Source organism: Manacus candei, unplaced genomic scaffold (assembly GCF_025592945.1).
Source record: "Manacus candei isolate 608988 ecotype Guabito, Panama unplaced genomic scaffold, ASM2559294v1 h1tg000005l, whole genome shotgun sequence".
Lineage (NCBI taxonomy): Eukaryota > Metazoa > Chordata > Aves > Passeriformes > Pipridae > Manacus > Manacus candei.
Window position 1 is genome coordinate 12,847,269 of NW_026138053.1, and position 24,591 is coordinate 12,871,859.

The 24,591-nt window shown below is 38.8% G+C and overlaps 1 protein-coding gene across 4 annotated transcripts; it reads right to left on the reverse strand.

Moving 5' to 3' along the window:
* Positions 1-817: 817 nt before the first annotated feature.
* KYAT3 (kynurenine aminotransferase 3) lies at positions 818-22,392 on the reverse strand. Of its 4 annotated transcripts, none has more exons than XM_051802826.1 (14): positions 22,307-22,392; positions 18,232-18,332; positions 16,633-16,691; positions 15,284-15,428; positions 12,759-12,908; positions 11,571-11,657; positions 10,052-10,174; positions 9,841-9,961; positions 5,858-5,934; positions 5,334-5,423; positions 4,536-4,722; positions 3,463-3,536; positions 2,953-3,039; positions 818-1,571 (listed from the first exon to the last, which is right to left on the reverse strand). In XM_051802826.1, exons 2-14 carry the CDS (start codon positions 18,328-18,330, stop codon positions 1,509-1,511), a joined length of 1,362 nt encoding a protein of 453 aa, XP_051658786.1. In that variant the 5' UTR covers positions 18,331-18,332; positions 22,307-22,392; the 3' UTR covers positions 818-1,508. The 4 variants fall into 4 exon arrangements, with proteins under 4 accessions (XP_051658786.1, XP_051658790.1, XP_051658787.1 ...); XM_051802830.1 differs by lacking the exon at positions 22,307-22,392 and adding an exon at positions 22,043-22,154; XM_051802827.1 differs by lacking the exon at positions 22,307-22,392 and adding an exon at positions 21,918-22,032.
* Positions 22,393-24,591: the final 2,199 nt, after the last annotated feature.

Below are 24,591 nucleotides of genomic sequence, written 5' to 3' on the forward strand. Positions count from 1 at the left end.
CGCGGGCTGCGCCCCCTGAACCGAGGGCGGCTTCGAGACAAAATCTCGTTGTAATAAATCAGAGGATGCGGCGTGCCCTGGGGCCGTCATTCAAAGGGTCTGCCCTGGGTTGGAACCTTGCCCTGGGGCCAGGCCCACGAGGAGCGGCCCCGGGCTGCCCGCAGACCCCCTGCACAAAGCCCGCCGTGCTGCCCCTCGGGGAGTGACTCCGGGTCAGCTGTTCCTGTGCAAACTCCAGCAGTTCAGTGAAATGCCGCAGAAAACAAGTGTAAGCAAAACTGCCCCAAGTTTGCATAGGGCGCACAATACGTTCTTGGCCCTGAAACTAAGCAGAGACAATTCCCAGAAGGGGGAAGAAAAGACAAGTTTGGTTCCCCCTTACTTGCATCTCCTGCTACAGCTGTTCTGCTTTGCCACTGCGCAGATTCCCTCAGGAGAAGAACCTGGCCCTTCTTGCTGCAGGCCCCGCGGGTGTCGGGCAGCCCGGCTGTGACTCACGGAAGCCCTCGGCAAACAGGCCCTGCACAGACTCGGCCCGACTCGAGCAGATACACACACCTGCTGGCTTGTGTGGGCTCCCTGTGTTACCCTGCACATTCCCGCAGGATGTGATCAGCTCCCCTTCTGTCCCTCCCCCTTGCACCCACCCTGGCAGCAAACATCAGGCCAAAGAGAAGAAGAAACCACAAGAACTGTTGCAAAACCAAAGCCCTCCAGCACTGGACTCCAGTTGAGGCTTTAATTCCCCAAGAGATAATCCTTATGCAAAATTAGTCTGTATGATAAGCAGCAATAACAGGTTTTCAAACCCAAACTATAAAACAGTGGAAAAAATTTATTCCTTCGGTACGAGCTATTCTCACTGAAAGAGAGGGATGGATAGGACAGGACTGTCTACAGATTTTAGAAAGTGCCGTTACTTCAATGCTTTAAAGCACACATGACTATTGTGGGAAATAAAATACTAACTATGCAACTTAGCACTTTTCATCTTATTTAAACTGATGCAATTTGTGCACAGACAAGGTAGGTAGGCAGGTATGTGGAAAGTCACTGCAATTATCTAACATGAGGCATGTCTTAATCTTCCTCTACTGCAGGTTATTTGGTTTCACAAACCATGATGTTTCTAAGTCTCTCTTTTTAGTTCCTATACTATCTCATAAAAAAGCACCTCCTACTTTTTTCTTGTAAGCTTTAAAATACCTATATCATCTATTTATTTTACACAGAGTCCTACCAATTTTTTTTCAATAAAAGAAGTGAACCCCATAGATTTATTTTTTTTTAGGAAAAAAGTAAATTATTTTGAAAAGACTGAAAATAACCTCTGAGTTGCATTACACACATTTTAGGTAAATCATTGTTTTAATTCCTCAGCAGGTGGCAGCAAAAGTTATTTCCAATGTCATATTAATTCTGTACTGTATTAAGTAATTTGTTCTTAAATTTCCAATAAAACTCCCCTACTAGATAATTATACCATATGGAAGAGTTAATAAGAAAAATCAGCCTGTCTGCTTATTCCAGTTCTTCAGAATCACTTCAGCTGCATCTAGTGTGCTGTCTTTCTGCAAAACAAGGAACAGTTGCACTATTACTGCAAGTATGGAGTTCTTGAAGAGAGAGGCAGTCATGATTATATCATCCCAAATCAGTCTTCGGCAGTTTCACTCACATCCTGGAAATATCGTGTCAGCCAGTTTTTCCCTAACAGTTATTAGCTACAAATCTGGACTGCACAAAGAATTCAGTGCTGATTCCTTGAAAATATTTATTATATATATTTAAAAGATAACACATTTTCTCAGCATTTATACTATCACATTTAAAGAAAGCAATACTTATATAAATGCTTGGCATTAATGCAGTGATGTAACTTGGCAGCTCTGTTTTGGAGACATGCTAGCTTGCCTCTCTATACCTTCCTAATCCCTATGTGTGCAGTTGGGATTTTTTAATCTCCATGCAACCATGTTATGCTGTGAACCACTTAAAAATAATCCCCCCAAATATGGGTAATCTATCCATCAGCCATTTGTGTGGCTTGGCTACAACCTGGTGAGTCATACAGGTTGTCCAACTTGATTAGTCCAAAATGGTCAGTGCTGCTCATTGCAGACAAGCCACATTTACAAGCAGCAAGTTTCATCCTGGTTGTTAGTGGCTGAGTTTATACCAAAGACTTTACACCTCATCAAAAGAACTAAGCAACACAAGGGGAAACTCCCCTTCATTACTAGTTCAGGCTAAAGCTCTGATCTTTACACAGAACAATTAAGGATTTGCACATGTTCCATATGCTGACTCTGCTACAGAACAACTGGGAAACATCTCAGGGCTTACATATCAAAGCTTACCTACCTGTCCCCAAAGTCTTTCAGTCTTTTCAAGAACAGACTCAACAGGGCAAAGAAAATATATAAAGGAGGTGTTCACAAAATGGCAAAAATTAGCTAATTCACAAAAAACATGTTTTCTTTTGTAATTTGGAGCTTGTGTGAAACCCTGAGTATTTTCAAGCAAGTGAGCTAAACTGGAAGGTGACTTCTTTACTGTTTTTCTGTTGGACACTGCATGGGCATGAGGCATACCACTCTGCTGTACAGTTAATCTCTGCTCTGGATTATAGAAATCACGTTGATAGTTTACCCGTCTCATTAATTTTCACTGTCACCACTGGTCAAGAATGTTTTTAAAAATCAATACAGTAAGATAAAAAATGGTTACCCATCCAGTTGCTTTCTGCCAGTGCCCCTTCTTAGCCATGCCACCCACATTCATGGTGTAACGTCCCCCAGCAAAAAGACAGTTGAAGCTACTTTGTGCTGAATTTTACATCAAGCTAACCTTCTGTTCCTAAAAACATTCAACTCAAGAGATCCTGGGAAAAATGTTAGTCAGTCTTTTGCAGATTTCTGCACTGCATTGATTTTCAGGACATAAATTTACCTTAATGAAGCAAAAACGTATATATTTTTCAAACTGTTTCTTTGTTTCAGGACCACAGAATGCTGAAAGAGGAATTGCTGACAGCTTCTGAAACATAAAATAGAAATAGCATTTGCTTATTTATATGTGTTAAAAATCTGTTTTAAGCATGATGATTTTACTATTCCATTTCTAGAACTCTCCCTCACAACATGTGATGGAAAGATAAGGTTTGGTTTTGTATGCACAAGCTAGGCTTTTCTAAACTCAAATTACTTTTCTTGGGCAAAACATTTCAAAGGTACTTCTATTCAACAAACATTTAAACATGCCAAAAGAAAAGTGCTGAGGTGTAACACAGACCTACAGGGTACATTTTCAGCACATTTAGTAATATTTTAGTCACATAATTAACAGCAACACCAAATAATATTTTGAATGGAACATCTCTACTACACTATTTAATAACTAAGTTGCACTGCTCTTGCTTTCAACAGAAAAGCAATTTTGAAACCAGAGTATGACTCTTACCTTAGATGCTATCATCCATCTGACAAATTTATAATCATAAGGTTGTTTCTCATCTACACCAGAGAGAGCCACATCTAAAAAAATAAATTTGAAACAAATATGTTGTAAGATTTCCTAGACTCCACTGGGAAAGCATTCATTAACAGCATTTTATTATAGTTAATATTTAAGAATAAAGATATATGCTTTCATTTTCGTATATAATTTCTAAATTATAACAATTAAAATGGGCCAACAGATTGAACCTTTCCATTCTGACCTGAGCACTTGCTTTCCATCCAAAGCAAATTCAGAAATGTAGCTTGGAAGAAAGCCATGCAGTATGCCAAGAAGTCTTGAAGCCTGGGTTATTGAGGAATCAGGGCTGTGAAGGGTACTGAAGGGGGCATTTATTGCAGGGACTGCAATAATCCCTGCAACTGCAGTTTTCTCATCTCTGAAACTGGAGTACCTAAAACTTTCTGTCACATGGTAAAGCTGTGAGGTCCAGCTGTGTTTAAACATTTCTCACTGAATAAAAAGTGCCATTAAGATCAGCTGGGAAAAATGCGGAACTAGAAAATGTTCCCCTGTGGAAATTCTTCCTCCAAAGTTGCCATAACCTGAATTTCCAAAAGGTTTTGTAAATTTCGGTAGCCTTTTACACTTCAGAAATCAGAATGCCTCAAAGAGCCTTCAGGGTATGACTTCGGATTAAGAAAAACAAAGAAACCAACAAAAAAAGACCAGAAAGAAAAAAGTACAAATGGTATGACCTGAAGGTGCACGGCTCTCAAACATTCTCATAATCATATACCTTTTGAAAATAGAAATGTTTATCCACCTCCTTCATCCTCTCTAAAAACTTGGCAAAGTTTTGCAAAACACCAACAGTAGTTAGGATCATAAAGGCTTTGCTGAAGCTCATAAAGTCTACCTTACACACTAAGGTCAAACAGAAAATTTCAGTCCCAGCGAATACTTCTGACAACGTTATGCAAACGTGAAATGAGAATACAGTTTAAAATGAAAGTTGCACTTTCAGATTAACTATAGTTACTTTCCACACCCATTTTAATAAACTTTATACTAACTTAATGTGGAAACATCAACAATCATAAAGTATCCTCCATCTGGAATGACAGGCTTTAGTCCAGCTTCTTTAAGTAGTCGAGCCATCCGATCACGCTTGCTTTCCAGCTCTCGAGACAGTGAGTAAAAATAGCAGTCTGGGTCATCCATGCGTTTATAGTCTATCCAAAATGCTTGTGCCAAAGCCTCCTGGAAACATAACCAATGTTCAAAGTACTCATGAACAGTCAGTAAACTCACAGACACTCCCACACTTCCTACTGAAATCACGTGGATTTTTATTCAATCCTGGCCCTCATTAAGCAAATCAGCACACAAATTACACAAGCTACATCCAAGTCTGTAATTTGCTTGTTACTTTGTGCTGTGGCAACACCCAAAGTACCCAATCTTTTGCTAGGCACTAATTGTGTATGGAAGTCACAGTCTTTGACACAAGGGTTCACAATCTGAATTGAAGCTAAATTTAAATTATTGATAATAATGCATCATAAAGTACTAGAAACTAGTAGACAGAGATAATGCTCAGTAAAACAAGACCTCGTTGTAACAACTTTTATTTGTATTTGCTAGGAAATCGCTAAGATTGTCAGTTTTATGCAAGTGAAAAAAGAAAGAATCTGCAAGACTGATTTTTTTTTTTAATGTCTGGTGAGCAGATCAAATTTATTTCCTCTTCTTACATTCCATTTAACATTTCAAAAACTAAAGATTCGTTGTTGTGATTACTGTTTTATTACAGTGAGGCCAACAGCTTTCCTACACCAGAAAACAACCTCCTCTGCCCCATCAATACATACCTGTAATGGAGTTGGGCAAGTATACAGTGTATTTTGGTGAACAACTTGCAAATGCCTTATCAGGTTTTCAGGGCCAATGGACCAACCAAGCTAAGGGAGGAAAGCAAGCATAATAAAATTAAAAAATAATGAAAATTAGCCAGTGTCTCAAGTTTTTCATTTTAAGCAAAATATTTTACAGAAATATGAGCCATTTCAAAACATACCATATCACCACAAAACTGGGAAACTAAAATATCATAATATCCAAGAAGCTTGACTGGTTTTGAACAAATCATAATGTAGTGGGGTTTTAGTATTTGTTTCCTCACGGGCGCACATCAATCCAGAGACAAGAAGATAATTACAACATGGGTGTTAAAGACAGGTAATTGCTCCAACTGAATGATATTGTCCTGTTTTGGAGATATGGAGATTTGCCAGAAGCTTCCAAAACACAAGTCATAAAAACAGAGGCTTTTTTAGTGTAATAAATGCATTCTGTTATTTATATAAATGAAGTCTTTTATATTGAGCCTTCTTACCTTCCAGCCAGTTACACTGTAAGTTTTCCCAGCACTTCCTATAGTTACTGTTCTTTCCCACATCCCTGGCAAGGTAGCTGTATATAAAACAAAATTAATTTGGTACAGGTGAACTCACCCATGCCATGTAATCCAAAGAATTACTGTAGTACTGCCCTAGCTCAGAGCTGTGTGTTCATACATCATTGCACCATCTTAAGCAAGCAACGAGAATATTCTAAAATTTCAGCAATTGTAACAAATGAGAAAGGATATATGGGCCAATGCTTTTTAGCATGAAAAGGAGGTAAGGATTAATGGAAGGTGATAAAAGAGGCGGAAAATAAGAGGCACAGTTTTAAAACTACACGTTAGTTCTCCTCAGCAAAAATGCATAATTATTCATAAGAAAGATATGATCTAAGGAGTGGCTACCCATTCACCTGAGGACAGCATTATTTCTGATGCCTGACAACAGCACTGTGCACAACATTAACTCGGGCACTGCAACCCACTTTAATAGAATTGTCCAGGTCAATGTCACTGGCTGTCTTAGACATCAGGAAAAGAAAATAATTACTAAGACTTCTAACCCAGAACCAAACTAGCAGAGTGAGTAAATAAACTATGCTGTGTTATATAATTTGAACAGGCTTGGAACTGACTGACAGTAGCAGTTAGCTAAAGATGTCTGCAAGGATTAAGGGAGGCATGAAGGCCTGTCTCTGTTTCTGCAGTTGTATCTGATAGGAGACTAAAATCCTTTGTTTCCTTTCCAAGGAGATGACAGAGTAAAGGTCTCTTCCTGTAGTTTGCAATTTTTTTTCTGTATATTGCTTCTGGAAGCACTATTTGTACTCTTTAACTTAAGTAATTTTCAACAGAAACAGATAAATCAAGACACACTTAAGTCTGAGACACAAAGTTAGACTTTGTGTTAGACAAGGTTGCAATTGCAGTGGTCACCAACATCCATCTTCACCTCATTTGTATACTAGAACCGCTACCAGTGAACCTGTCAATTCTTAAATCCCCTCTCTAGGGAGACCAACAAACAGAGATTTTCCAAATTAAACCACAGTATTTCACACTGAAGTTTTTGCAGCAGTTATCTGCATTAGACATGGTATAAGTCTTTACAGTTATTTGAAAACATGTATTGTAATTTTTTGAGCAAACTTGCCAAGAAGAGAAACCAAACAGCATGAAAAAAATTGATATTCCTATTAGTCCACCCATATTGACTTTACTGCTCTGTGACCCTGAGAACAAAAAGGCAATATGAACAGATGCATCTTCTATCTAGCTCTACCAAGAGTACACATCACTTCCTAAAGGCACCCAAACTAGCTCTCACAGGCTGCAAAAATAATTGGCTTTCAAAACTAATGGCCTCTAGCAACACTGTTTTGCCACACAGTCATAGGTATTCAGCCTTGGAGACAGAATGTAACAGCATTTCAAACAACAGCAGCAGCACAAGGGCACAGGGAAAGAAGCTTTTACAAGTTTTAAATAGAGAGGGAAATTCTCTATGCCATATGGTAACTATATAGGACATCATATACACTACAACCAAGTCTGACTACAATTTAAAAACTAATGAAGTGCAAACTAACACATATAAGAAGCCTGTTACCTGGGATGGCACTCAGCTTGTTCAGAGGCTTGTTCAGAATCCTCAGTTATGAGATGCAATCTCTAAATCTGCCAGTGCAACCCTAATCATCATTCAGAGTCAGATGATGAGAAACATGATGAAGTGCTCTATGCTACAGAAAACTGCTTCAGCGACAGCACAAAGACTGTATTAATTTTATGATCTGTGGCTAGCAACCCCTGTTAAATTGTATTAAGGAACCACCATTAGAACATGTAAATTGATGCAATATCCATTTAGTATCTCCTACAAAAAAAGTGTCACTGCATTCAATGGAATATGAAAAAGGTTAATATGGAAATACAGGAGTTTATAAATAGTGAAATAACACACTTATTTTTATTGTATTATTTTTTGTAGACTTAAATAAGAAATCTAATCAACTTAGGTTAAAAAAGAGCAGACCTTATTTCTTTTACTGAAATAATGTTATTGTTTACAGTGTTACCCTGAAAGTTTTATACTACTTTTAACACTAAAGTTGAAGATGATATCATGGGATCTGTTAGAAAATATGCACCTAAACCTAGTTGGCCAACTTCCCAGGCTTTAACTTGCATTTTCATTAGACAGTACTTTTATATTTTATGCTGATCTACAGAATATCCTTTGTTCAACTGGAACATGTTTTGGTTTGAAGCATTAGATGACAATACTGATGCCAACAACAGTGGAGTTACTGCCTCTTAAGAATCCGTCACCTGTCCACTAAGACAAAGTGTGACTGACAACATGAGTGTTTGGACCTGCTGCTTTTGCAAAGCAAAATGGATTACCTTACACCACCCACAGAGATTTTGGTTCTGAGGACAGTTATTTGCACTAAATACCTGCTAAACTCATGAAGAAAGCTTTAATTTAACTGATTTTACTTTGCAATTGGGACATATGATCAGTTACTGTGCTAACTTGCTAGGATGCAGTGACTCAAATTACTATCACATGAATGTACCCAAAATGTTCCCCTTTTTCCATATCTTAGGGTTTTTGAGAAGGTATCACTATTAAGGCAACCACAACACCCATGGAATTAGGTCACTCTCAAAACAGACTCATAGCCTATGCATGACCAGTACAATCAATGTACTGTCAGCAACTGTGAGGCTGAGCTAATAAGTATTGCAAGGTCATTTAGATACAATTTCCTTTTTATTATTTACAAGATTCTGGTTTTACAATGATTTAGCCCCCATTAATTGAAAGTTTTTTTATTGCCACTCTGCAAATATGGAATTGAAGCACAGAAGCAAAGTTATTCAGCATTCAACCAGTGGCAAAGCCAGGAAAAAAGTTAAGCTTTTTCTTGTCTAATTTATATTTATATGTCTTGATTTCATTGTTTATTCTCAACTAGATGCCTCTACTGCACATGACTGAAATGTGCCTTCACAACAACAGTAACTACCTCTTAACAGACAGTTCATGCAAGATGCTACCATCAGAAACAAATTTTGGACTTTAGCCAGCTCAAATACATCAGGAGAGCCAAACTAAGACCACCACACTAGAAACTCTTACATAAATGCTTAGCTGTAGCATTATGGAACTGGGGAAGGAGTTCAGTACCCTGCACTAAATTAAATTTTCTGAGACAGTGGGAGTAATTCCACTAGCTTCAGTAAAACTGGGATCAAGAAATAAAACAAGAGGGACAGGAACATTACATCATGTTTGTTTTTCTGGCTTATTCTTGCAATAATGCTTCACCCCTGTAGCAACTCTGCCTGAACACTTTAACATGCTTTCACACTGCACTTGCAGTGACTTATTTCACTGAATCCAGTGTCCACTATTTGGACTGAATACAATGTCCAATGTCTCTGTACTTTGGAGGGACACTGCTCATGCACTATCTCCACACTGACTTTTATACTGCTTTTTAATTTTTATAACTAGTGGAGTAAAACATTGTATTCCTCATTATCCATTTCCTTCATTGATTATCTCTGCAATACTTTTAGAAGGAAGTTCTAATCCCTGTTCCTTCTATTAGTCCTTTAGCAAAGCACAGTCCAATACACATACTGTAACAGAAGCTATACTTGTCATGGCCCCCAAAGTAACCAAATAAGGATGGGATATTCATATGATCATAACTGACTTATGAGCATCAATCCAACTGGTTTCTATGCATGTCTGCTCCAAAGTCAGTTGTAAATTCTATTTGGAAATTATTCTTTAAAACACTTTTCAGAAAAGGGAGGGGCTCTCCTCCTTAGACTCTAAACATTGCTAAATAGTCAAAGCTTGATGTTTGAGCTCCTTCCAGCAAGCATTATCTCTGAGAGGCAAGCTTACAGCATCATTCCACAACCAATTCTAAGATACCACAAAAAATCAGTACCTATTTTGATGTGTTTATTCCCTTTATACACCAACCATTCATACACCTCATCGCTGATGCACAGGGTATCATGTTTAATACACAGATCAGCTATTACTTGAAGCTCTTCCTGGGTAAACACCTGGGATACAAAAAAGTAGGGGACAATGCATTAATTATAGTATTTAAGGCATTCTTTGAAATGATAGTAGTGTCAAAGCAGGACTCTTACCTTGCCTATAGGGTTGTGTGGGGTATTCAGAATAATTGCTTTTGTTTTGGAATTAAATTTATTTGCAAGTTCAGCAGGATCCAAGACCCAATCAGCACTAGATGCAGAGTTTCCATTATTTTTCTAAAAAAACAAAACAAACAATAAATGTATGCATTACTTGAATACAACAGCCTAAAGAGAGATGCCTAACTTATCACCCTCAGACACTTCCATAACAATACTTGACAACCTATCCACTCTGTTCTGCTCTCCTGGGAGAAGGCAGTTCTAGGAACAGGCAGGGAGGCCTAATAGCAAGGCAAATTATTATGACAGTGGCTGTCTTCTCCTGGCCAATGTCTGTCTTAAAGCCTCTGCAGGAACTGGTTTCCAGGATGTTGTTGTACACCTGAGGATCATTACAGCGTGTGCTGCAGAAAGCCCCGTCACATGGCAGGAGTGTTTACAGCCTTGCCAAATACTAGAGCAAGTGTGGGCGTGCCTGACTGGGAACATCACCACAGAAGGGATTCAAGACCTCTTCCTCCTCCTTGAACATATGAAAATAGACAAGGAATTAAAAATCTGCACCACTGAGGCTCTGGATTCATACGCTACACAATACAAGTGTCCCTGTGGTATTACACAAGGGTAACAGAAGTTTGGGCCAGTTGCTATGGAGAACATAGAGCATGGCCACACTAACTTTCTGACACCTACACATGACTGGGAGAGAGTCAGACCAAAAACAAGGGTGTGAAACAGAAAATACTTGGAGGAACGCTGTCATTCAAAACATCCCTAGAAGGAGGGCATCCAGAGGAACAGTCTCACCTACTCCCACTGCAGCTGTGGAGGTTCTGTCCCTCTGTGTTGTTCTGATTTCAGTGAGTTCATTCAGCAGTCCTACCTAAAGAGCCCCTCAGCCCTTCCCATGCAAAGCTACCAGTTGCACAATGGTAACAGGATCAACACTTTGCATCCAGAACGATCCTTGCAAGCTGCCAGCAGAATGCCAGCAGAACCAATTTGACAATTAACCCATAGCAAAACTAGTCCTTTTTAACAATAAACAAAACAATAATCCTTGTATATATAGCAAATATGTGTACTGCATGATCAGTCCTTATTTAGCAAGCAGATTTTGGAAAAGTAACTGTATTCTGTCATTGTAGGAGTTGCTGAAGGGATCAGAAATCAAATCATCTGAAAACCAACAGATACAGAAATGGCACTGATATGTGATCCCCTTCCATTATTTGCACTGAAAACTGAAAAAAGCAATTTTAATCAGCTTTCAGAATGCCCAAATTAAAGCAAATGAGAAACATGGTTGCACCTTCTCCAACACTAATAAAATATTCTATCTGCTTTGGACTATCATTGTCTCAGACTTACACTCATCCATCTCATTTTTATGTGATTGGATGTTACAAAAAACTATACAGAAAAGCATCTCATAGAAGGTGTTCATCAAACTGTATTGAGTACAGATGAGAAACTTCATATGATAAATAATTTTTAAAAAGCTACTCACACATCTCAGTGGGATAAAAACAGGCTTTGCACCCGCCATCCTTACCATTGGCTCATAACAGTCATAAAATGGCTCTATTATTATTACCTGAAATGACAACAATCAGTATTAGAAACAGAGAATTTACCATGCATGATGCCATCATATTTGCAGATTTACTTTGGTGGTATAACTTGTTAATGTTTCTGGTGCTCCAGATATAATGATACAACACTGCAGAACATTCCTCCTTTTAGAGCATCACACGACAATGCCGCCAGGCTGAGTATGATAAGCACTACTCATTTTTGACAGTACACACAGGCTGTTCATCTATAGTTACACACTACAACTATTAAGTTACAATATTACAATTTATGTCCTATAAGAGATTTGAAGGTGCAAGGCAAAGATGCAAAAATGGTAGATAATGACAGCAAACTGTTGAACCACAGCACAGCTGCCCTAATTCTGTCCATAAAATGCCAAGATTTCCAAGTATGTAGAAATCTCAGAAGAACAGCTTAAGTCCTCAGATTTTATCCTCAGCAACAGAAGAGGAAGATACAGATGAGAATGCAATATATAGAAGTAAAACAAACAAAACACTGAAAGCAAAATGCATGACAACACAAAAAGGTTTTCTCCGCTATATATAGAAATATTTCAGTAAAATGACTTCTAGTATCGTTGTCAAAAAGGCAGACATCAGTAATGATGAAGGGATGACTCATCACAGCTAGTACAGTAAACTAACAATCCTTTCTCTGAAGGACTTTTCTGCTACCTATGCTGCCACCATGCAATGGTCCAAAACAGAATATGGTACCTAAAGGTCATTCAAACATCAACACTTCTTTGCACCACCCTTAGTCCTCTGTTGCAGACAACAGCCCAGTTGCTTTCTCAAGTAAGAAATCAAAGTGTACTGTGTCACTTAACAGTAACAGTGATAAAGAAACTGCTACAGGTACCATAAGTATGAAAGAAAGGTGTTTGTATGTTAGTGAATGATAGGTAGACATCCAAAAGATATGCTCTTAATCACAGCTTCTGAAACCATAAGTCAGGTGCACAACTGCAACAAATCAAACTAATGGAGATAGAAAGAAGCCCCAACATTAACTTATATTTAAAAGTGGACAAATAAGAAAACAGGAAAATTCCCATTTCTGCAAGTATGTGTGAATATTTCCAATAAAAACTTACTTCATCTCCCTCTTCTATTAATGCCTGTATTGTACTAAAGAGAGATCCATAAGCTCCCACGGTCACCAGGATATCTGTGAGAGGATCAATCTTTCTTCCACAAACTCTCTCGTACACTTGAGACAAGGCTTTCACCAGCGATGGATGTCCCTGTTCAAAGCAAACAAATGTAACTGATTGCTGTGTTCCAACAATGTACAAAGCCTGTCTTTGGGGGTTTTCCACATATATCAAAACAGTACATTTTGAAATAGAAAAATATGACATAAGCTCTCAGTGTTAATGGCTGTTAGCAGGTAGCAAGTTTTAAGCTTTTTGCACATTAGGAAAGAGTGCTTTCAATTTATTTGTATCTACTAGGAAATTCTTTTTCTATCTGGTGGTTTTTAATTTCTGTTGTATTATCACACCTCAGAGTAGCACCAGGTAGCCTATACCAGAGCTAGGACAAGAGATAGGAGGAGAGAAGGGAATACTCTGACACCAATTCACCCTCACACTCCTTTTGAGTCTCTTTCAGCTCCCTCTGTTTTCTTCCTTATCTTTCAACTAAAAAGTATTTGGTGCAAGGGAAATATTTTTATTCTGTTTATATACTGCTAATAAACAGGACTGTAATCAGAATAATGATTCATATGGTCACATCCCAAATCTCAGAGCACTATTCACCATTTGTGTCCCCTCCAGGGACACAGCAGTTAACACACTCTTCTCAAAATGTGCAAAGAACAAGAAAATAAACATGCAACAAAGATCATATACAACACGGAAATAAGAAGACACAATGTTGTTTACTCAGGAAAACTGCAGAATTCCTGCTGTAAAAATCTTTTTTCTTTTGGGATACTTGGTAGAAATAGAGAACAGCTCCTTGGGAAAACACAACTATGTAACAAAAATCCTCTAAAATATTGAACATTATACCTCTATAAACAAGGCATTAAATCATGAACCTTTCTGTAAACAAAAACATTACCATAAATTAAGCTTACAAGTCATTGCTGATTCAAGTGACAGCCATTTCTTGCCATGTCATGCCAAGACAGGAATGCTACAGCACCCAAATCACATTAGGCCACAGCCCTACAGTCAATGAGAGCTCAATTATCAGATGGATAGAGATCATTCGTTCTCATCCCTCCCACCTCTGCTACCACAAACACTTGTGCTCAAAAACCTTAGAAGTGTAGAAGTTTGCAGACAAAGTACAAAGGCTGAAGATGGGAATACTGGTAAAAATTCCTCTTTAAGTACTATTACAGTATAATATATTTTCCAACATTCATCATTATCATGGGAATTATCAAACCATTTGGATATAAAGAACAAAGTGATAAAAGTAAATACTGAAGAATTGCATGCGTATTTATGCTTGATTTGCAAATAGTTTTAGAGAATCAGCCTGTGAATCTTCCTCAGAAGGTAGACTTGGCCTGGTTTCAGCTGGGATAGAGTTAATTCTCTTCTTATGAGCTGGTAAAGTGATCACTGGGTTATGTCTATCCATGGTTAGCATTGCTGGGCCTGAACTGTGGATTGAATTCCTGGCTTGCTCTCAGGTCCACCTCACCACCACAAGCTTGTCTGGTGACCTCAGCCACCATCTCTGGGGCTGTCTTGCTCAGGTACTGTGGGACTGGGCCCTGGCTGGTGAGACCTCTGCCCTGCTCACTGTGATAGCTTGTCCTTCAGGGAACTGCTGGCCACTGCTGCTCCCCATCAACTTCTTAGAGAATAGTGAAAAAGTTATCTTGGAATATGTACACAGTGATGCCATGACTACCAACACAATTTCTGGCTTACCAGTCTGTAAGATGCTTTTATATCCCTGTTGTATAACATGGTCATCTAGAAAAATATTAAATAGATGCCTTAGGGTCTTGTAGCAATCCTGACACACAATTCTCAATTGGGCAATATAGTCTATCTTTACCACGAAATAAAAGATAGGCAAACCAAACAATGAAGTGGTCATAGTAAAACAGTAATAGTCACTGGAATATCCTGCCTTGGACAATCATAAATGCCATACACTCACACCCAGCTCAAGACATAAACTCTACAAGCCAACTTCCAGAATGTGTAGTAACTATCTTCCAGGGGGCAAAAACTTACTCTTTTCATCCCTTCCTAGTCTCCAGTGAAATCTACTAAATGCTATGGGTCAATCTTTTCTTCATTGTAGAGTCTGTCTCAAGTGCTACTCTCTCATTCTACAATTATACTGTCTGATTTATGTTTACACAGAGGTAAATGTAAAATGTATCATCTTTAAACTGTGAATTCACTCTTCAGAGACAGTCTATCCCAGATGTGCTCCACCATTTTGCTCTAGCTCAGGGATTTGCCTTGAAGAAGCCTACACAGAGGAAGTTCATTAATAACAGATAAGGCTACTGGATCAACTTAGATTGGAACATAACAGTACAATCTACAGATAAAAACCAGTTTAAAGCAAAGTCAATTTTTTTCCCCTGTGGCCCATTCTCCACTGAACTTGGGTCCTTCAGTTCCACAATACTTACAAAGCCTCGTGTGTACTGGTTCAATCTGTCAACTGCTGCTGCCTTTGCCAGCTCCTCTTTCACATAGCTGGGAGGGGATATATCAGGAAGGCCTTGACCGAGATTAACGATAGAGGGATCTGCTGCCACTTTTGTAAATTCAACCCTAAAGTGAAAAACATCTTAAAGTTAACATAACAAATAAAATTATCTTTTCATTTTTTAAGATTAAAAGGCAAAAAAAAGTGTTTCACTTGGACAAATTCACAGTAGTGGAAATGGGTTTAAGTAGAGTGTTCACATGGAGAACTGAGGGCTGGGACAGTGGTAAGTAACCACAGGGGTCACAGGGCACCCAAGAAAACATTTGTCTTTCTCCATCCACAGAATAACTTTTCTGCCAGCAGAACTGTGCTCAGATGTGCAAATGTACAAACACACAGTTACTCTGGATATAGGCAGAAATGGAACACCAGGCACATTAAATGATTTCAAGGCTAAATTCCATCAAGTGAAGGTGCCATTTAAACTACTCAGACACCTCTGAGTGTTTTTTTTGGTTGGTTTTTTTTTTAATTTTAGGCAACAGACTGCTTTAGACTGCTCATTAACTGTTCCTAGTAGCCTGCCAGATATGAATGTTAGGATTCTTGAACAGATTTTCCTTTTTCCCTTCACAAGTCAGCTTTACATTTTACTCTTTCCTCCCTACCAAAATATTAACAAGACTTTAAAAAACCCAAAACTAAACTAAAACCCCTCCACGTAGCATAACAGTTCTGTCAAAAATGAAAACACATTGCTAAAAAAATTAGCTGGAAGTTGAATGATAAAAGTACCTTGTGTATATGTGCACACGTACATATATACATATAACTAATCTAAGCCCATAATAGTGTTTTCATCACCTAAGAAAATTCCATATTTACTAGTGATGGCAATATTGTTTTAAGACCAATTTAATACCTAGAAACACAAGTATTAAAAATAATGAACTAAATTATAAAGACAAGTATAATGGCTTTAAAAAGAAATCTGACTTATTTGGTAAACACGAATCAAATGTATTGGAAATACATTACCCAACAGAATCAACAGTTAAATTTAAAAGTCAGCTAAACTACCATGCCCAAGAGTTATATTTGTCTTATGTGGTTTACTGGATGAAGAGAAGTCTAAGCCTAATATTTACAACTCAAAAATAACAATTAATCACACCTTTAACTGAATTTCATTCACTGCTTCTAAACAGGTATCACATTTATTCCAGCAGAGATAGCAACTGCCATGTACCTTATTATCAATTTGGAAAGGAAATACATCCGCCAAAGACATTTTCTGAACTTTGCAGATATTTTCCTTTTACTCACCACACATTGCTATCAAGGCCTTCAATTCGTCTTGTGTTTTTGTGTCTGAAGGCCATTGTCTGCAAGATCAAAATATACAGACAGAGGGGTTTTGTTAAGAAAGACAAAGTACAATATTGTTGGATTCTGCATGACAAACCCTCTTTCATGCTTTCTCAGTTACACCACTGCCAGCTGAACTCAGTAGTTACACAAAATTATAGACATGTTCTTTCATTAAAGCTTCCATAATAGCTTGAATTCAGATTAACACGAAAACACACAAAAATATCCTAAATTCTCATTCGTCATTATCTAAAGCCACTAAACTTTTAGCAAGGATGGAGGAGGGGCATAATTTAGCTCAAGAGTTTTAATAGATGTCCTAAATAGAAAAAAATACTGTACATACTTTCTTTTTCTTTTCTATGATATGCTAAAAACTTAAAGACTGTGCTATTTCTAGCCCAATTCCTGCTCAATCCAGTTTGGAAAGCAAGCACTTGCAATGTAATTTTATTTGTTAAATTGATGGGTAAGAGGAAAGTAGCAAAGACATTTGCTATTTTCATTCAGATTTTTAAAACTTTAAAGTATCTACTCAAAGCAGTAAAAACCCACAACAGAACATGTTTTTGCTGTATATTCAGACCTTAAATTAAGGTATTGGAAGACTCCTGTAGAATAGACTTTCAACGACTACTCTATATAGAGGCAGAGAAAAACCTACTGATAGTTGTGATATTTTTAAGATAAAAAGAGAAAGGAAATTTAGGAAAAAGAAAACCAGATTTATTTCTATGGGCAAACAAAAAAAGTGCAAGCTCGTATCTATTTTTGTAAACCAGCTTGATATTGGAAAAAAATTACATAGGAATTACATAGTCCCTCAGTACCCCAGACACTCCTGTTTCTTTGAGTCAAACAACTGAGTTTTAGCACCTTTTACCACTACCAGCTATTGTTATTGTCTGAAAGATTCAAAAACCATATTCTAGCCACCATACTCCGAGAAGAAAATGTCAGCATTACCATTACACTCCAAGTTTCAACTTTGAATCAATGGAAATGACTCACAGTAGAAACATTATGCAGCAGGTACACTTTTGTACTCAAGCTGTTTATAGTAATGAATACACCATATACATTGTGATTTGAAGAATAGGAAGCTATAAAATTAAACAGATACTTTTCTGCTCATGTCTTCTCTACAGATCTGATTCTGACCTCATCAATGTGACAAGAACACCAGAGGAATCCAACACAGGACACCTTTTATTTGTCCTCATGAAGAAAACTGTAAAGATAACTAGACAGGTGAAGTCATACTTCTTAACACAGAACAAAAGGGAGTTAAGAGAGAATTCTGACTAGGTAATCTGTACTGTATATATTTAAAGATGCACATACGGTTTAGAAGAGTAATCCAATTTTACAGTGTATGTTTTGTTAAATATGACATGTTTGGCTGTCTTTCAAAAAGACAAATAACACTGGTACTACTTAGACTCAGCCACATACACATCTTTTTTTACACGCTGATTTACGTGACACAAAATTAGTGCATCTCTAAAATATTGCATGAAATAGTTTTCTCTACGAAGCTGAAGGAATACTTACTGCAGAGGCTGAATGTTTGATGGATCTGGAAAGCAAATCTGTTCGTAGCTGGCATGTTCTAGTGCCACGGCAACAGAAGCTTCGTGAAGCAAAAAACATCTCTGCATAATAAATAAGTGACCTGAAAAACCTTACAGATTCTAGGAATGAGCTTCTACACATCACTAAGCAATTTTAAAAGATAAGAGCCTCTCCTCTTCCCTCCAGTGATTTTGTTTCAATTAAGTAAACTCTAGTAAACTCTTGCCACAGTTCTAACCATAGACGATGAAACTTTCTGACAGTGCTGCAAAATATTTCTGAATGTCATCTCAAAGGAAGGTTTCCTTTCTTTGTCAGCACTGATCTTCTTTTCTTTGAACAATAATTAAGACTAAATGAAATTCAAGCTTCAAAGTCTCCATTAGAATTGTTGTGAAAATGTGTCTGTGTAATAAAAATTGATATTACAGTTGCCAATACAGACAGAACAGAAAAAGAGCCTAAAAACTACACATCTTTAAAATTGGTCTCCATTTCCAAGTGTTTCAAATCAGGTATGCTGAAACCAGGATCATTAAGATCACCAGTCACACTAGAGAGGCAGGCCTACACACTTTATGTAGCTATACCGAGTTCTGCCACAGTGACTTGGCAAACATCAAGTATCTTCCACAGCAGAACACAGAGAGCTAGAAAAGGAGTTCTGTGTGGAGTAATAGATCGTTCACTGACTGGAGAAATTATGTCCTATTAATCAACAACTATAAAGAAAGAAGTAAGAGCTGGTACTTCAAGCAACTACTTCCAGAATGTATTTTTAACACTATCATTTTTGATATTATCAAAATGACTGGAATACGTTAGAGAGAAGCATGTAACCCACAGATCTATGTGAGAAACACAGTAGCCACAGCAGTATAATTATTAACTTTGTTTTCCAAAGTTTACTCATTAAAGGATAACTCCTGCTCCACCCAGACTTTCCTACCTGAAAAGGTGAAGAGAACAAAAAAAAAAGGGTTCTTTACACTTACAAACTAATAGAAAAGGCCAATCAACACTCCCTTTTAAGGATGTCTCATTGAATGACTTAAGCTTTAAAAGTATGCTGGTTTTGTCTTTGTCTTGTTCCAGGTGCTACTAACTCAGTCTCAATTCTGAAATTAGGGTCTTTCTCACACAGTACTGAGTTGTAGCTAACTCAACCAGACCTTCAAAAATACCTATGTAATCCCATTGCATTTAGCAATCTGCAAGTAATCAATTGTAGTTCCTTTACAAGAAGAAACTCTGCTGGCCTGAGGACTAACAAAAGTAAACAGCAACTAAATCTTTGACACTAGTTTGCAGATACTCTGAAAGACACAAAAGAAATATATCTGTTTTAAAAAGACCTGTAAATCCATTTTAAGATACTTCTAATATAACCACTTAGCATATTCACCATAATCTTTGATAATAACTACGTGAAATCAAAAAGATTCTGAAGGTCTTCATTCCTCTCCTTGTGCAACCTTACAAAAACTACTTATGTAACATACTGGTACTAACTTAAAATGTGACCATGATAATAGTGCTATTCCCCAGGGTGATACCAAAGGCAGCATTGCTCTTTCAGCTGCAAATGCTTGCAGTAGTTAGTTAGCACTGAGGGGCAAACATGTATATCTCTGCCTGTTTCATTTCGTACTGAGAATAGAAAAATTAAATAAAAATCTTGCAAGCCTTACATGCAAAACTAACTTGCAAGTGTTGTTAGAAAAATTATTAACAGCTGTAAATATTTCCAGCATTAGTGCCAGGCTGCACTGAAAGGCAGTGTGGTATTTGTGAACCATTATTCAACACAAGGCAGTCATGCAAAACCACAAGATTGCATGAGCCACAGCAGACCTGTATCACTGTGGTGTGGCCAATCTCTGCAAGTACCTAAAATACCTGAAGTGAAAAAATATCTCCACCTTTAACACCACAAAATGTAGGAACTGTGAAAACTTTATGGGGAGCATAAAATGGAAACAATACTTTGCTGAGGAGCCTCAGTAAGAAAAGGCACTAGCACGTAACATTTCTCCCACTGTGTTTCAATCTTTGTGACACTTTTCCAGTGAATGCTGAACAGCATTTGTTCAGACTCAAGAGCACTCAGAGACAACTACTGACCATCAAATGAAAAAGCCTCATCTAAAATACTTTTAGGACTTTTTATTTCCAAAATACCTCTTCCCTCATCTGCAATTGAATATTTCCACTTAAGCTACTCTAGGGAGTAAAGGGAAAGGCCTCCTTAACATAACCAGATACTCTCCTACATTGATCTCAAAAAAAAAAAAAAAAAGAAGAAAAGAAAGAAAGAAAGGCCTACTCTTTTTTTGCCCAGACTCATACATTCCCTCTGTAATTGTCTATGACATATTAAAACCTATCACAGGCTCAAAAGAATTATTCACTGGTACTTTTAGGATGAGTGCACTCTTAAATATTACTGCTGTATGTGTTTCAGCAACAACCAAGTATGTGTAAAACACGTTAATGAGATGGTTTATAATGTCCTAAGCTAAGGTTTTCTCATCAAGATGCAACATTTATTCCAGCTCAGGAAAGTTACAGTGTCAGGCAGCTACAGAAGCAATGCAAACCCTGTCTCAACTCTCTTCAAAACTGGTAAAGTTCTTCCAACACAGAAAATGCACTGATCTTTGTGGGGGAATGAAAAGGTATTTTCCTCTCTTGATCCTATTAATGTTTCTTTTTTCAATCCTGGAGTCAGACACCAGCATTCTGGCCAAGACTCATATCTGTTAAACTCAGAAATTAACAGTAAGGAATACTTTTCCTCCCATTCTAATTTTCAGTGCTCTGAAGTATTCATGCTCTAACTCAGCATACCTGGAATTCAGGCTTACATACCCATAGAGAAAACAGGAAAATTAACACATTAGGGTAGAAAGGATAACAAATTACTACTCCTGCAGCTTTCTGTATTTTTAGGGGAGTGAGAAGCAAGGAAAGCTATCAGAAACGTCAGTGCAGTAAATGTTTTTTAATGGGAATGGGAAGAAGACATATTCTGGTTGCTAATCTGGCTTAAACTCAGGTTTGGTGATTTGAACTAGACTGGAAGATACAGTTAGACTTTGTCATGGGAACTGTATGAATGCATCTGTGTCCTAACAATCATTTAGCTCATGCTGTGCTTTATAACTGCTCCAGCACAGATACAACCTCTGAGTTGTAGACTGTTATGCTCCCTTCACAGCTGCCCAATCTCCTGGTCATACAGTACCCCGACCTCAGATGCTGCTGAACCACCAGGACATTTTATGGAAAGTTATAATTTTGTAATTATTTAATTTTGCTCCTTTGAAACTAAAGACCAAATGCATCTCAGCCAAAGGCTGTGAAGCCTTTGAAGGACTGTCTCTTCCTACTGTCTAGAGGATGAAAGCCTTAGAGATAAAAAGGTGCCACCTTGCCATGGAGGCCTCTCCAGAACTTTTTTTCCCTTACCATCTACAGGTGATAAAATGAGTTATCGAGCCAAGAGAACAGTTGCCAAAATCACTGTTCTCAGGAACTTCAAATCCCTGAACGTAAAACCTGCTCTCTGTGAAAGATTTATCGTAGTAGCCAACATTTTGTCCTTTCTTCTCCCATAATCTACAAGCAAAGGAGAAAACTGCGTGCAGAGAAATAAATTTTACCGTATGGACGGAGGAGAGTGATGAGGTTGGGGGGGGAGGTTTACTTTTTTCCCCCCTCGCAGAGCAGCTTTACCATTTAGCCATTCTATACTGCACTTAGGCTCCCACCCACGCGTATTTCCAACCTGCAGCACAGAGCTGGAGAGGCCAGAACCTGCCGGGCACCAGGACCCCCGGCCCTCACCGACAGGCCCGCGGTCACCGGGGTGTTCCCCGGGCCCGGCATCGGCCGCTCTGCGGGGCCACAACCGCGGCCCCGGCTGGGAGCGGGCCAGGCCCGCCCGCCCCGGGGCGCCTCCCCCTCAGGCCCGAGGCACGGACAGGCCCCAGGCAGCGCCTCCGCCCCGGCCGGCGCCGCCACAGCTCACTCACAGATACAGCTCACTCACCGCCCCGACGCCGCCTCGCCGCCCGCCGACACCGCTCCCGCCGGGGCGGAGCCGGGGCCGCCCGTCCCGCCCGTCCGAGGGGCGGAGAGCGCCCGTCCCGCCCGGTACGGCCTGTGGGCCCTGAGGGGCGTCAGCCGGTCGAAGGAGGTGATTGTTCCGCTCTGGGGCGGCCTCACCTTGGATATTGTGTGTAGTTTGGGGCACCACAATGTAAGAAAGACATTAAGCCATTAGAGAGCGCCCAAAGGAGGGCCGTGGGGATGGTGAAGGTTCTGGATGGGAAGCCTTATGGACAGCAGCTGAGGGCACTTGTTCTGTTCAGCCTGGAGAAGAGGAGACTGAGGGGAGACCTCATCGCAGTGTACAACTTCCTCACGAAGGGAAGTGGAGGGGCAAGTACTGATTCCTCACTCTGGTGACCAGGAAATGGCAGGAATATGAGTCAGGGGAGGTTTAGGTTGGATATCAGGGAAACGTTTTTCACCCAAAGGGTGGTTGAGAACTGGAACAGGCTCCCCAGGGAAGTGGTCACAGCATCAGGCCTGACAGAGTTCAAGAAGAATTTGGACAATGCTCTCAGGCCCATGGTGTGATTTTTGGGGTGCCCTGCAGAGGGCCAGGAGCTGGACTCAATGATCCTGATGGGTCCCTTCCAACTCAGCATATTCTGTGATTCTATGAAACTGGGTTCACTGGTTACCTTCTTTGGGCTGTCTTTCTGGATGGAATAAAGTGTCAAAATCATTAACAATCATCTCATACCTAAGCTGACCACTTATCAGAAAAAGAGTTCAGTTTTCCAGATTTCTTCAGGTATTCCACTAACTCACAGGATTTGCATTTTTAAGGTTTCCCTTCACAACCGGGACAGAGACCTCCTCTCTCTGTAAATAGAAAAGTTCCCTTTAATCAGGACCTCAACATCACTAAATTATTCAGTTAGAAATACATATATATATATTTAAAATATTTCTGCAGCCTACATTTCCTTTATAAATCTTTACAAAACTGATTTGCTTTAATATCAACATCACTGTACAGAAGTTTAAGAGAAAGACTGTACAACTCCAATTGACTTTGTATGCTAAGTCACACTGTGACTCTGCAGAGCTGAAAGAACCCACCAATCAGATTTTACAAGGGTCTGGCATGACATTATGTGTCAAATGCATTTCTTGTTCAAAAACATTCAGTAATACAGATAAGTATTTTTGAAAGAACTGTACAAGCCAATGACAAAATGTTTTCCATAGCAAGTCTTCACTGTTTTTTTTAATGTGGATACTAGGAAGAGATTTGATGTGTCAGTAATAATCACAAAGCAGGCATAATGCAGATATCAAATGTGATAGATACACTACTTGCATATCACTTTATGTATTGTCTTGTGCATATAATCATTGTGTACATTCATAGAAAATGAAAGTGAGAGCTGACCAAAGAGAAACAGTTTCATAGACCAGACTAGAACACCTCTACTTGGATGTATAAATACTCTGACAAAGCCAAAACAAACCAGCAAAATTAAGAAACGAGTCCCAGAAATTATTTTAGATCCTAAATAAGACACACAAAGAACCTAACACTTTATTCTGTTTTTCTGTCATGCTTTTTGAGAATTCTCATGATCTCAAACACGGTGCTCATGCTGACAGAGAAGACCTCTACAGGCATGCACCGGAGGGCAGCAGATCCCGACCTGGGCTGTATCATGAGGTGCTTCAAAAAGGGGGGAAAAAAGAAACTTTAGTTTAACATGCCGTTTGTCCCGTTGATGGCCATATTTTTCACAGACTATTGTTTACAAAGCAGATATCATGGGGAAATCCATGCAGTGCTATATGTCCCAGGCTTCTGCACCACCCTTACTCTAGGTCCATGATACAGATAGCTGAAGGGATGTTGTTAAGATAGTGTTGATTCATCCTCAGATGATGAAACAAACACTCTTACCCTGTTAAGTGATGCTCAGTGTTTACCAGATCAGCAGAGATAGTAAAGAATAGAGGAGGTTTTAAATCTTGTCTGCCCCAACTGGCCCTGATATTTCATCTCTTGCAAGACACCTGATATGTGTGACTCCTGTTGGTAAAACAGAATCTTATAAGCATGTGAGTTAACAGGATCCACTGGAGTTTAACTAACACAGCAAAGGCAGTAGTGTTTGTTCTATTAGTTACAATTCTGTAGCATCTGGTGCGTCAGTTTTGCTCTAAATTTCAACTGAAGTAATATGAAAAACATACAAGAGGTCCAACTTTTGCAACAAAGTCTGCTGTAAAATG

Bases quoted from the DNA above. Each gene is read 5' to 3' on its own strand.
- KYAT3 (XM_051802826.1), bottom strand. From the start codon at position 18,330: ATGTTTTTTGCTTCACGAAGCTTCTGTTGCCGTGGCACTAGAACATGC. The intron at 11,658-12,758 runs GTAAGTTTTTAT...TTGTCATTTCAG, and splicing joins TAATAGAAGAGGGAGATGAA to GTAATAATAATAGAGCCATT. The intron at 5,935-9,840 runs GTACTGATTTTT...TTTTATATACAG, and splicing joins GAATAAACACATCAAAATAG to CTACCTTGCCAGGGATGTGG.